Below are 12,296 nucleotides of genomic sequence, written 5' to 3'. Positions count from 1 at the left end.
CGAGGATAAGTGGGATCTGCCCGCGCCAACGATCACAATTGTAGATACTGATACCATGGAACCAACGTCGTAGAAACTGATACCTTGCTAAGTGTACGTAACGATGCGTCTTTTCATCAAATGGTAAAAATAAGCCAAGTGTCTATAGCTCCGAAGATTTATCACAGGCTAAAAAAATGTTTGAATAAAATTGAATTCAGCAACGAGAAACAAAATTCAAATTTCGAAATAATCAATTAGTTTGCATTGCAGAACAAAAAACAATAGCTAGATTAGATTACACATCACTTTCAAAATTTTCAGGAAACTACAAAAAGCCAAGTTTTGATCAAATATCAATTATTGATGCATCAGTTCAACTTGGGCAAGCAGCCTACGACTCAAACTATCGCTGATGACTCCGTAAGTCCTCATCATTTCCAGGTGTTGATTCATCATCGGCAACAATCCCTCTTTCTTTAGCAGACTGCCGTGCGTTTCCAGAAAAGCCTCCAGCACTGGTGGGATTAGAGTATCCCCTGGTCCTAGTTTCACATTGCGGTAGAATGCATTCCACAGCATCATGAAGCGCTTTTCCTTCTCAGTCAGGTCTACATATTCATCCATGACCCTAAAAGCAAATCTTACAGAAAATAAACAACAACTTCTCATTTTGACAGGTTTCAAAGACCCGGCAAAAATGTTTTTTTTTTGCAATGGCGACTGTAGCTTCAAACACAAAGTCCTAGGTATCAGTTTTAACGATCAAGTTTCAAACATGGTTCGTAGACTTTTAGTCAGTCAACAATGTTCACAATTAGTTAAGACAGCGAGAGTCTCACCTTTGTTCTGCCTTATCCAGCCACACGTGCTCATCCTCGTCCCTATCTGAACAATAACCCTGAGTCGTGAACTGTCGTCTGTTCAAATTACTCGAGTGGTAGAATCCAATCGGGGTCATTGACCCCGCCAACAGTTTCTGGTACCTTCTTTCTGACCTCTTGTCACTCATAGCCGTCACGTGATTTAGCGCCATTACACCCAGTGCGTTCATGCGTAACATCGACTCTGATTTGGTCGATATCCTTTCTGGTTCCGATGAGTTTCCAGCAGTTGTCTGTTTCTGTTTGAAAAGCAGCTCTTTGTCAATAGTGAAATTCTTGTTAGCTTTAAACATGAAAACAGTGATTCGGGGATCGTCTTTTTTGTTGTCAATTTCATTATCAGTGATTTCGGCCAACTCCGCAATTTCTACTTTTGCCTCAATAGATGGCTTCATTTTGTTGCTTTTTTCAGATTCCTCATTTTTATCATAAATTCCTTCAATAGATTTAATCTTCTTCCTTTTTTCGCAACTTCTTTCTCTCAAATGTTTTCTCTTTTTAACACGTCTTATCTCTAGCACCGATCCGAAGTTAACTGAAAAATGGACTACTTTCAGTCCTGCATGTGAATAGTGCAAGTGCAACAGCAGCAGTTCATAGCATTCAAATGCAACTTGGCAGAACATGCAAAATGGGAATTCGAGTCTCTGCATGAAAGTACTCTTATTACCCGTCACAAATCTGCACTCAACCGGAAAAGTGTTCACGTGGTAAAAACTTTTGTGAATCCTCAAAATATTATCAGGTTTCCGGATATTCGTACTTTGTTTTTCAGCTGCCGTTGTAGTAAAAGTGTCTCCTTTTTCATTTACCAAACTCGCATCTTCAACGATGTTGGAATCTCGTTTTTCGATGCAATGATTTGATGAATTATCTCCTTGGTTTTCATAGAGCGCGACAGTCATTGAATTAGAGTTATCATCCATTTCCATACGTTCGAAAATGTTTAAGGATAAGCTGGTAGTATCTTTCTTCTGATCAAAGAATCGTGAACAAACAAGGCAAAACCCAAAATGACCCAGTTCACTTGGATCATGATTATCGCACTGGGCGGAAATTTCAATCGAATTTGCCGAATTATCCATTTTAATTGAAGGAGGTTCAGGGTCTTTCGATTTTCGCTTATGTTTAACTTTTTCATTATTCTTATCATAATCAACTACTCTAATTACTTCTAGATTTTCCAGGTTTTCCTTAATTTTTGCAACTAATGATTCCAAATTACGTTTTGGGTTGAATTCAATTTCAACTTCATCTGCCTGTTTTATCGGAAAATCTCGCTCAATGATTTCCAAATCCGCCCTTTCTTGAGATAGTCTAGATCCCGATTGCGTACATTGCACCAATTCTACTTCACTAGTTGGTTCTTTATCCGCTTTTGTATCGGTGTTCGCCTTTTGGAGCTTCAAACAAGTCTTTTCAATATATTTTGTCAGCTCCTCTTCATCTTCACTTTCATCTGTGGTCAAAAAGTCATCAGCTTTCAGTCTTTTATTCCTGGTATCATTCCATGAGCAATGTTTGATCTCAGGGCGTTCATAAAATTGACCCATCTTTAAAACCGACTTTCGTTGTCGACAATAATCAAAATATCCTTTCCGTCTCTTGTCCGAAATATCCAAAATAAAACCGAGTGATGCGAACTTTTCTTTCGACTCATCTCGTTTCACATCTATTTTCATGAAGTTCACTTCTGGCATCGTTAGTTTGCCGTCTTTCGCCAAATAGAACAGCTGCCTGTCAATTATCACTGCATCATCATCGTCCAATTCGATTTCAACTGGAACTACTTTAAAGACTATATCCAAAATCACATTGGACCCTGGTTTGTCTGATTTTGCATTATTTAAATTAAAAGGAAATCGCAAGAAGGGTTTCGATAGAAAACGACTAGTTTCGTTTTTGAACGCCAAACAGAAAGTTCCGCTCGGTATGTTCAGGTCTCCAACATGAGCCCGTCTGATTGACTCGGAACTATTGTGCACTTCGATCAGATTAACTGTCAGTTGCAAATCAAAGTCACCACTTGGTCCGCCGTTAAACATGCCCCTCGTTCTTTCCAAATTGAACTCATTAAGCTCTACCCAATATTCACGAACTTCATTATCACTCTCAGTTTTAATAACTCTTTTCGGCACCAAATGGTTCAGCTCTTCGCTTTTCGACAACTTCTTATATGCATGTACATAGGCCAGATGTTTTTGTCGAAACAGGGCAACCATTGGCGGTCCCTTATAAACTCCATCGCTTTTGAGACTCCTTCTTACACCTTTCTGTTTCTGGTCAAACTTTTTCCTGGGCTGCAAACTCTCAATATTAGGACCAAACTTAACAGGGGCCAAACATTTTCTTGGGTTATGAAAGCCTTTCTTTTCAGCTGAGTCTTTCTTCGCTTTTTTAGCCACTGTGCACGAATCCATTTGGTCGTATTCTTTGGTTTGTTCAACTAATGAGTCCATCATTTGGTTGATGCGCATGGTCCTGACCTCTTTCAAGTTCCGCTTTTCTTTCAACGGCTGAACAAACTTCTGGGCCGCATTTTTTTTCGATTCCCGCTCAGACATTTCAAAATTGCTACTAAATTGGTTCAAATTTAAATCATTACAACAAAACAATCTGAAAACTACACCAGACGTTATAAACAATTTCATTTGTGTATTCAGGTACCCCTTGGAGCCGATTAAATTCTCGAGTCTGATTGGTTGTTCCAGGCATGAAATATACCCCAACAACAAATGTAACAAGTGCAATCCAGCTGAAGTGCGCATCGAAAAACAAGTAAATATTGAAACACCACAAAAAAAAATCACTTTAGCTCATCATTTGTGATAATTTTATAGCTATAAACACCCTGTACACTACAAGGCATCCCTAAGCAACTAGCTGCAAATTCCAAAAATCAACCATCTTGTCTCATTTCGAAGGTGTATCGTCACGTGGACAATATAATGTTCGAGAACCAGTTGATAGTAGAGAGGTTCGTCAGGACATGGCGCAAGACAGGTTTTCAGAGGATGGGGTACATGTTCGGCAACTACAGACAACACGAGACAATTCCCAACGGCATCCGTGCAGTTGTATCAGCCATTTACGAACCACCACAGGTTAGTCTTCTTGGCTGATCTTCATGTTTTTATTGGCAATCCTAACACAACGCTTGCCTTTGGTTTAACTTAGAAGTACTTGATCCTTCTGAAAGCTTCTGGAAAATATTTTTCCACTCAATTTTAGGTCCCAATATTTAGTAATATCTCCATTTAGTTTATTTACTCTGCATGAATTTATGCCCGAGGAGCCCGATATTTAATACCCAAAGTTTTGTCTGAAAAACATGACCCAAATTTATTACGACGTACGGAAGTGAAAACGAAAAAAGCATGAAAGAGTTCAGGGAACATAAGAAATTCCGACAGTACAAGTATGCTAATTGGTGTCTTAGAACAAGCAAGTATCAACGATCAAAAACGGGTTCTGTTATTTTTGCGAAACACTTCAAACAATTAAGCCGTTGGCTTCTGAAAACTTCGATGGCTTAATTTTTTCCTCCAGCGACTTACATATAATTATGAGAACCAACTGTCATACTATACCGTGAATGATTAAGGCAGGCTAAAATTGTATTATGGTTTGTTGTGCTGTGTTGAGTGTAGCGTAACACTGAGCAGAACATTGAGTTGTTGGACGACGTGAAGGAGAGCCAGGTGCAGCAGCTTGCCACTCAGCTGGGCATGCACAAGATAGGCTGGATATTCACTGACCTCATGGCCGAGAGGGAGAACGTCATCAAGTGCACACGCGACAATGTAACTCTACAAAATTACTAACTACTTTATTCAATTTTCACTTCTTACCTACCAGAAAAAAGGAGCTAGAGCTCGCATTACGCTCAAAAATGAAGCTTCTTTATCTATTATTGCGACAAAAATTAAATTGTGAAAAACAATATCACCTAACGCAACAAGACAAATTCAAATATTAAACCAGATTCCAGCGCAGTAGCGGATTCATGGAAGGGGGATCCCAAGGGTCTTTCCTTTGGTACTGCTAAACGACACTTGTTTGAGTTTTCTGAGATCAGCCGTTTTTGAGCTCTGTGGGCAAATTATCTGAACATAAAGCCATTGAAGTCATTAAATGATTTTGTTTCCAGGGAGAAGGCAGTAAACTGAGTGCGGAGGAGTGCATAATGGCAGGGGAACTGCAGAACAGGAAGCCCAGAGTGTGCGAGAAGTGCAAGCCAGGCGTGTTTGGGTCAAAGTTTGTCACCATATGCGTCACAGGTGAGACAACCCTTTATTTTTTCACCTTCTACGGATTCACGTTACTTCTTGTTATGGCGAGTGAGGTTGAAAATTTTGTAGTAAGAAAAAAATTAGCTTTGTCTTCTTTCTTCAAAATTTCACTAGAAAATCTGTCCTAATAATCTTTTAGCATTGATGAAGTCTTCTGATTCAACGTATACTTCGAACTGGCTGTTCAATTTCATGTTTGACCATTTCTTGCTTTTTTCGGCGCGCATTCATATGCGCGCATTCATATCTCTCAAATTTAGTTTGTTTTGTACTTTCGGTTCAAGCATTCCAAAAACGCTCAGAAGCGGTATTTTGCAACAAACATTGTTCCAAATATTTACTGTAATGACTAACAAGGTCTCTCAAATTATACATTCTAGCTTGGTTGGCGAAAAAGCTTCAGCGCAAAAAACTTCAGGCTTAACTTCAGATGCGCTTTCCATCTTCAGGTGATACGTCTAATCAGATCCACTTCGAGGGTATGATGGTATCTGACCAGTGCTCGGCGCTAGTCAGAGAGGGTCTCATCTCCGCACTCCCTGGCAGTCCAGAGCTAGCCTGGGTATCCGAGAGTACGGAGGAGAAGCCACTGCCTGGACTCTACTTTGAGGCTGTGGGACAGGATGGTGTGCACAGGAAGTACAATGCTAGGCCTTTACCTGTTGATCATATACTTGTTTCGGTGAGTAGTCGACATGTGACTATAATTATCCCCGAAAAAAATGACCCTCAAAAACTAATATTCGAACTCAACAGACTTAGAAAAAAAACCTAATTTCTTGGACCAGGCAGAACTAACCTATGAGTAGTAGTTAAAACGAGAATAAGCTGTAAGTAGTTTAAAGGTGAAACCAGAAAACTTATTTTGAAACATTTATGAAATTCATTTCCCATTTGATGACACTTGGTAGCCGTTAGCTACACCGTGAAATAGTTTTAAAGTAAGTATCAATTCTTTTGATTGTCTAACGAATTTGATTTTTCCTAGAGTTATAGATGCAACTTAGAATTGACATTATCTTTCAGGTTCCGGCCGAGTTCCCACTTACACAAGAATACACGTTCAAAGTGCATGGCAAGAAACCTTTTCCAATTGAGCATCGGGAGGAGATGCATGAAGTGCAGGATCTGGACACCCTGAACAAGTATCTGTGTCAGTTCACTCACGAGGAGTTCCTGGTGGCCATCTCTGACTTCCATCTACTCGTTTACCTCACCAGTCTCGATGTCACTCCTCTTTGGGTGAGCTCATTTTACTAAAAATGTTTCAAACACTGCCCCAAAAGTCGGAGACATAGTGAATAAAGAAGAACTTCAGTGCATCGAAGATGCTCAGAAACACAATTTGAGCCATTAAATACCCGCCCGTTCAAAGAAACCCGGGATCCCCACCTTTGCCACCCATAGCACAGTTTCTGAATTAAATGACAAAACATTCAAGACAAGTTAAGTACATTGGATTGCATTGACTTCTTTATACATCGGTAGTAGTCATCATTGGTCTTTACAGAGCAACATGGGTTCCCTGATCGAGTGTATAAAGAATCAGGACCAAGAAGGCGCATCAGAGTGGATCCGATCGAGTCCACAATGGCAGAAACTCCTGGAACTCATAAACGGTATTAACACTTAGTAATTTATTCAGTTCTTCGGATATTTCAAAACCAAAACTTCTATGCTATGAAAACTAAAATGGAATCTGAGCATTTTACGACGACGGGTCAGATCATTTTACCGTTTATCAAAAACGAAATATATCATTCTAGATGGGCTCTGCTGACTATTATTTTCAGCCAGTATTTGAATAATCACCTTCTTTATTGTCAGGAGGTCGATTGGAAACTGAATATATTTCTGCCGAAGAGCTCAAAGAAGACAAATCTACAGTCGAATTTGCAGAACTTGCAATACAAACGAGCAATATGACGATACAAAGTCGCACTCCAAATTTTGAAGAACAACCACATCAGAGCGACACTTAGTGTCATGATTTGATGCCCTCCATTACAGTTCAACTTATATATTTAATTTTTTTATAATTGTTTTGTACATTCAGTACTTGCTTCATGTTCTACCAATTTGTGAATATAGTTAATTGAAAACAATGAGCACCATAAAAGACCGGATACATAAAATTGATATTTAGATTGTTAGATGAGAGTCCACACTTTTCTTTATGGAAGAAAAAAATATTACTTATTTCGTGAGAACATTTGAAAACCAAGTTCAAACCGCATTCACAACGGGCGATAACAAATACGCCTTCAATCCAAAAAACGACAATAATTTACTGAGAGAACATTGCTGTTTGCTCTTCAGTAATTTAATCTATAAGTCTCTCAGTATGATTTACTTAGGTCGCCTATAGTTAAAAAGATAATAATTAAACAAGGATAGCCGGTTACTGTGCAAGTAGAACAAGAATGTAGTCTTTAAAAGTTCGCAAAATTTGTTTTCAAATGAGTGTAAGTTTTTTCTGCGTGGTGTGATAAAAGGATCTGATGTAAGACTATAATTTAGGCATATTCGACAGTCATTGTAAAATAGGCATACAGGACAACAATTTGTGAAGAATAGCTCACTTTACTCGCTCGAAATTAGACGAAAAATGAAAAATTTCAAATCGGCTTTTCTCGACACTGGGAAAAAGAAGTCGGAACAATAAAAACAAATGGATATACTTGATAGCAAAAATAAATCGAACAGCGAATTCCTCGAACAGCGAATTGACACTAGTCTCATTCCAATGTGTGACGAAACTAGTCAGTTCATTTACGATTTTATTAAGCGTTTTAGTTGTTGGTACTGGTTCCGTGCTCAAAGGTCAGCGGTGAAACGCTGACACAGAGGCGAAGCTGAGCTTCGCACCACTTGCGATACAAATATGAATGACTATGAAAATCAAACGGAAAAAATTTTAAAAAAAATCGATTTGTCAAAAAAAATTGCAACGAAATTCCAAAATATCCGGAACAAAATTGGCAGCACCATTAGAAACTCTAGAAAGAGCTTTGAGAATGCTATACCCAAATTTTCAAAAAAAAAATGCTTTCTGCGGAATTAAGCAGACATCTAAAAATCTAAATTAGCCAAAATTTTCTATTTGCAAGAACAACAGGTATCATCTGGAATCAAACTCCCGGGCTTTGTCGTCTCCAGCATTGGGATTACAGCAACTTTGATTAAAGCTAAATCATTGAGCTTGGGGAAGTAAGCCGACAAAAAAGTAGAGGGACGATAGTCGGAAAAACCACTAAAGCTCTAGTTTGCAAAAAAGGGCCCAGCCGGATTCGCACCGCAAAATTATGCCGTCTCAAGCAGTTGTTTTACCTTTACGCCAGATGTTTGATTGGATTTGAATTTATAATTACCAAGCGGTAACAAAGCCGAAAAACCTGAGCAGAAACCCTTCATGCAAAATAAATTCAAAAAAAAAATTAAGGGTAATGATGATTCGGGTGTCCTATACTCGGCAGCTTTCTTGCATTTTTAGACTCAATAACTTATGCTGAAAGTAGAAAAGGAAATTAAAATTGTTTTCTTTTTAAATGATAGATCCACTAAAGATATTCCTCTCACAACTAAATGTTGTGAGAAAAAATAAGCTCTGCCGAATATAAGTCGGTTTCCTTCATCAAAAACTTCTGATTCAACCTTACTTGAGATTTCTCATCATAGGCTTTTTCTCGTACTTCTCCTTTCATCGGAAAATTGTGAGCCCAATTTTATTTGATTTTCTTTTCAATAAATCAATATTACTTTTATTCAGATCGGCTCAGATCATAGTTCTGTCTTATTTAAAATGAAGATCCAGGTTCGCGATACTCTCCCCGGTACATTTTTCGCATCATTTCAGCTAATCAAAGCAAAATAGAAATCATGAACGGCTAGCCAGATCACAATTTGTCACAAGAAATGAGTATTAACTTTTAACTTGATTGAGAATTATTTTCTCAATTAATTCCAATAAACTCTGTGGAGATATTTAAATTGAGATAGAAACATTTACACAGAAGAAGCTGCGCTTCGCAAACACTTGCGAGAACACGACCAAAAAGCAGCTCTATCAAAGAAAACAGAAAAAGTAGAATTAAGCCTCGAGTTAGCAAAAACTCGGCTACGTGTCGGATTCGAATATGCGATCTAGCAAATTTGAGTCTCACACTAACCACTCAGCCACGGACGCTGGATATCCCCAAACACTAAACACCAATAACGAAGTTACATATGCCAATAAATTGCCGATTCGATGAAGCAAAAGTAGCACCAAATACAAAAGACACAATTTTGCAAGTAATAGTTTGGAATATAACAAACAAAGCATCCTCACTAACTTTGCATATAACAAACCGGAAAGCATAAAGCCACATTATGCATAAATTATGCATTTCAAAAAATTGCGATATATGGATTTAGAAAATTTCTGAAATTGCTTTTTAATTATAGTTATGTTGTTTGAAACAATTAGATTTGTTTCGGTTCTTTTGATGAATTTACACAGGCGAAGTTGCACTTCGCATACACAAGCGAAAATATGACCGAAAACGCTTCTGGGAAAAACGGAATGGGTAAAACTTTGAGTCTACAAAATTTCTTAAGTGACGGACGCCAATTATGACGCATTAGCAGTACCAGTCAATTTGAAAAAAAAAACAATTTTAGCAACTAACATGCCTCAATTTATAGAGTGGCCTATGGAACAGTAATAACATGCAAAATTTAATGTAATTAAAATAAAATGATTTTTTTTTAAATTGAGATTTTATGTTAAAATCATCCTCCCACACGCCATATTTAGCAAAAAAGTGATAAATTTCGCTCCTAGTAACAAATAAATTATGGCAAATACGCTTCCTTCAACCAATTTGGAACGATTTCTTTGACGGATTAAATCTCACTTGCGCGTTGATAGCGCGAAAAATATCGCGCGTATATTGTCCCAAATTTGGCAAAATGGTAAACTTTATACCCCCATAACTTTACGAAAAAATGATAACAGTTGAAATATCTTTTCAAATTTAAGCTCAGGACAACAATACTATTTGAATTATCAAAAATGGCTAGTTAAAAAGTCGAAATTTGTCTGAAGAAAAAAAAACCACCCCGAGCACAAATATTCCGTTACTTTCGTTACAAAAGTTAGAACAATAATAGTCTGTGTTAAAATCCTTAGCATTGGCTGTACTTAATATCTGGTTATTGAACAAAATGTACACTTTCAAAACGAGCGAAAGTGTACACATTATCGCAGCAATATTTGTGTCGCAACAATATTTGCTATTTAGGTTGGAAAAAATATACATAGTTCATACTATATAACACAAGCATTGCTTGTGTAAAAATGCATCAACTGTGTTAACATATTACTACTCGACTGTCAAAGCACATTCTATCCAAAAGCTGTAAAGGTGCCCCAAAATTGGTACCAATATTTGCGACTAAGCTTGTAAAAAAAGAAAGTTCGTACTTATACACTTTGCTTCGCAAATGTAAAAAGGTTAAATACGCCGAAAAGCGCTATCATTGTTATTGGTACAATGTAGAAAAAGCAACTGTTTATTCATATGTATAGCAGTTTACACTGCTACAATTATAAAAGGAAGGAACTATGGCGTAAGCCCTAATTTTTTCAGCCGATCTTGATTCAAAGAAAGCTTCTAGTGGATGGAAGTGTATTTTGTATCAGGTTGTTGCAGCAATTGAGACAGCGATGATTTGTTTTAAAACTGATAATCATTAATAAGCATTAAAATGAACGCTAGCGTTGTTTGGAAAAGCGCCAATTTTCTAAGGAGTTTAAAACAGTACAAAAATGGGCGATATGTTACAATAGGTGGTAATTTGAGTGTAGTGCATGTATTAAATTAGAAAACTATAATGCATAATATAGTCATTTCATTTTCAATCAATTATACTACTACTAGGATAGTAAATATATTACACTGCCAGATGAAATGCTATTCAAAAATTCAAATTTCACATTTCTTTTGCCAAAAAGTTAGGCTTTTGAAACAAATTATAAATATTGTGTTAAGTATAACAAAAAGCGATCCACCTATTTAACTTGAACCTACCACCTATTTTAATATATCACCCAAAAATGACGAGGAAACTTTTTTGTCGAGTCTGATAAAAGTTAGCCGAAAAAATTCAAAAATTATAGCATTATAATTTTTAGTCGAAACTTCGAATTCGACTACCCGGCAGTGTTCAGCTTTCAATCGCAAAATCATTTTTCAACTTCACTATCTTTTCAAGGCCAGTAAATTTCATTAGCGTTAGTGAAGTATTTAGCGGTGGTGTAACGAAGTTCAGATGGGCGAAAAGCGATTTTTTTCATTATCTATCAAGTAATTTTTCAGACTGGCAACATAGACTGAGTTTCCAATCTAACAATTCTCGTATTTTGTGAATATTTTATTTAATATTAATTAGTTTCTCTGGTTCATTAACCAATTCAGTTTCCCCTTTCTAGCTAAAACTAAACAACAAAAAAATCTTTTTGACGATGAAGTTGATGTCTTAGGTGACGGGGAAGGCATTCGGCGAGGCACTTGTGATCTACCGTATCATAGATAGCGCCCCCCCCCCCCAAGATACTGCTGCCGCTTGAACTTTTGAGGCTCAAACCACAATTGATGTCGACAACTATGAGGTTTGAGTGTTGGTAACATAATGCTCGCGGAAGCCGTGTTGAGAAGGTTTTCCCTAGGTTTCGGTGTCGCTGTGATCTTGGCAGAAGCGCTGAGCAGACTGATAGGTGTTCAGTTTTCGCCAATGTAGTGCTCTCTGCCAGGTTTGGGTAAGGTGACGACGTTGGAATAGCTCCACATGGTGGGTATGATGCCAGTGTCGAATGTGCTACACAAGTAACTAATCGCTGAGGTTTGAAGTCTTTCATATACAGCCTGGTGATGTCATCTGAACCAGCCGCTTTCACCTTGTTAATAGCTTAATCCACTGTCGGGGCATCGTCTGGTTGAAACTTTGCTGTCGTTCTTCCAATTTTGCGGTGCTTGTGACAATCTTTGGGTCTGTTGCTAGTAATAAGATACTGCTAGCAGAATATGTTGCTCGGCTTGTTGGCGCCGGGTTTGCCTTCGAAGCTGATACTTTGGCTGTCAGAGGGAGGCGGATTTCC

General features: G+C 37.8%; 3 protein-coding genes across 8 annotated transcripts in view; 2 read left to right on the top strand and 1 right to left on the bottom strand.

The window, feature by feature from the left end:
- Positions 1 to 8,092, top strand: part of LOC134847519 (nuclear protein localization protein 4 homolog) — a 42,926-nt gene extending 34,834 nt beyond the window's left edge. For 5 of the 6 annotated variants that reach the window (XM_063864615.1, XM_063864574.1, XM_063864598.1 and 2 more), the window contains 8 exons: positions 3,527 to 3,641; positions 3,788 to 3,967; positions 4,514 to 4,666; positions 5,014 to 5,143; positions 5,605 to 5,837; positions 6,182 to 6,397; positions 6,666 to 6,774; positions 6,983 to 8,092. In XM_063864615.1, coding sequence (XP_063720685.1) covers positions 3,527 to 3,641; positions 3,788 to 3,967; positions 4,514 to 4,666; positions 5,014 to 5,143; positions 5,605 to 5,837; positions 6,182 to 6,397; positions 6,666 to 6,774; positions 6,983 to 7,137 — 1,291 coding nt within the window. In that variant the 3' untranslated portion in view covers positions 7,138 to 8,092. The remainder of the gene's footprint in view (positions 1 to 3,526; positions 3,642 to 3,787; positions 3,968 to 4,513; positions 4,667 to 5,013; positions 5,144 to 5,604; positions 5,838 to 6,181; positions 6,398 to 6,665; positions 6,775 to 6,982) is intronic. The other variant, XM_063864606.1, reaches the window with a different exon arrangement.
- The window catches only part of LOC134847559 (uncharacterized protein DDB_G0287625-like), a 288,876-nt gene that overhangs the window by 187,284 nt on the left and 89,296 nt on the right, over positions 1 to 12,296 (top strand). The gene's annotated exons all lie outside the window — the stretch shown is intronic.
- LOC134847509 (uncharacterized) lies at positions 178 to 3,519 on the bottom strand. The gene is made up of 2 exons (XM_063864562.1): positions 822 to 3,519; positions 178 to 610 (listed from the first exon to the last, which is right to left on the bottom strand). Exons 1-2 carry the CDS (start codon positions 3,512 to 3,514, stop codon positions 340 to 342), a joined length of 2,964 nt encoding a protein of 987 aa, XP_063720632.1. The 5' UTR covers positions 3,515 to 3,519; the 3' UTR covers positions 178 to 339.

This window comes from Symsagittifera roscoffensis, chromosome 1 (assembly GCF_963678635.1).
Source record: "Symsagittifera roscoffensis chromosome 1, txSymRosc1.1, whole genome shotgun sequence".
NCBI lineage: Eukaryota > Metazoa > Xenacoelomorpha > Acoela > Convolutidae > Symsagittifera > Symsagittifera roscoffensis.
This window is presented reverse-complemented; position numbering and strand designations above follow the sequence as displayed.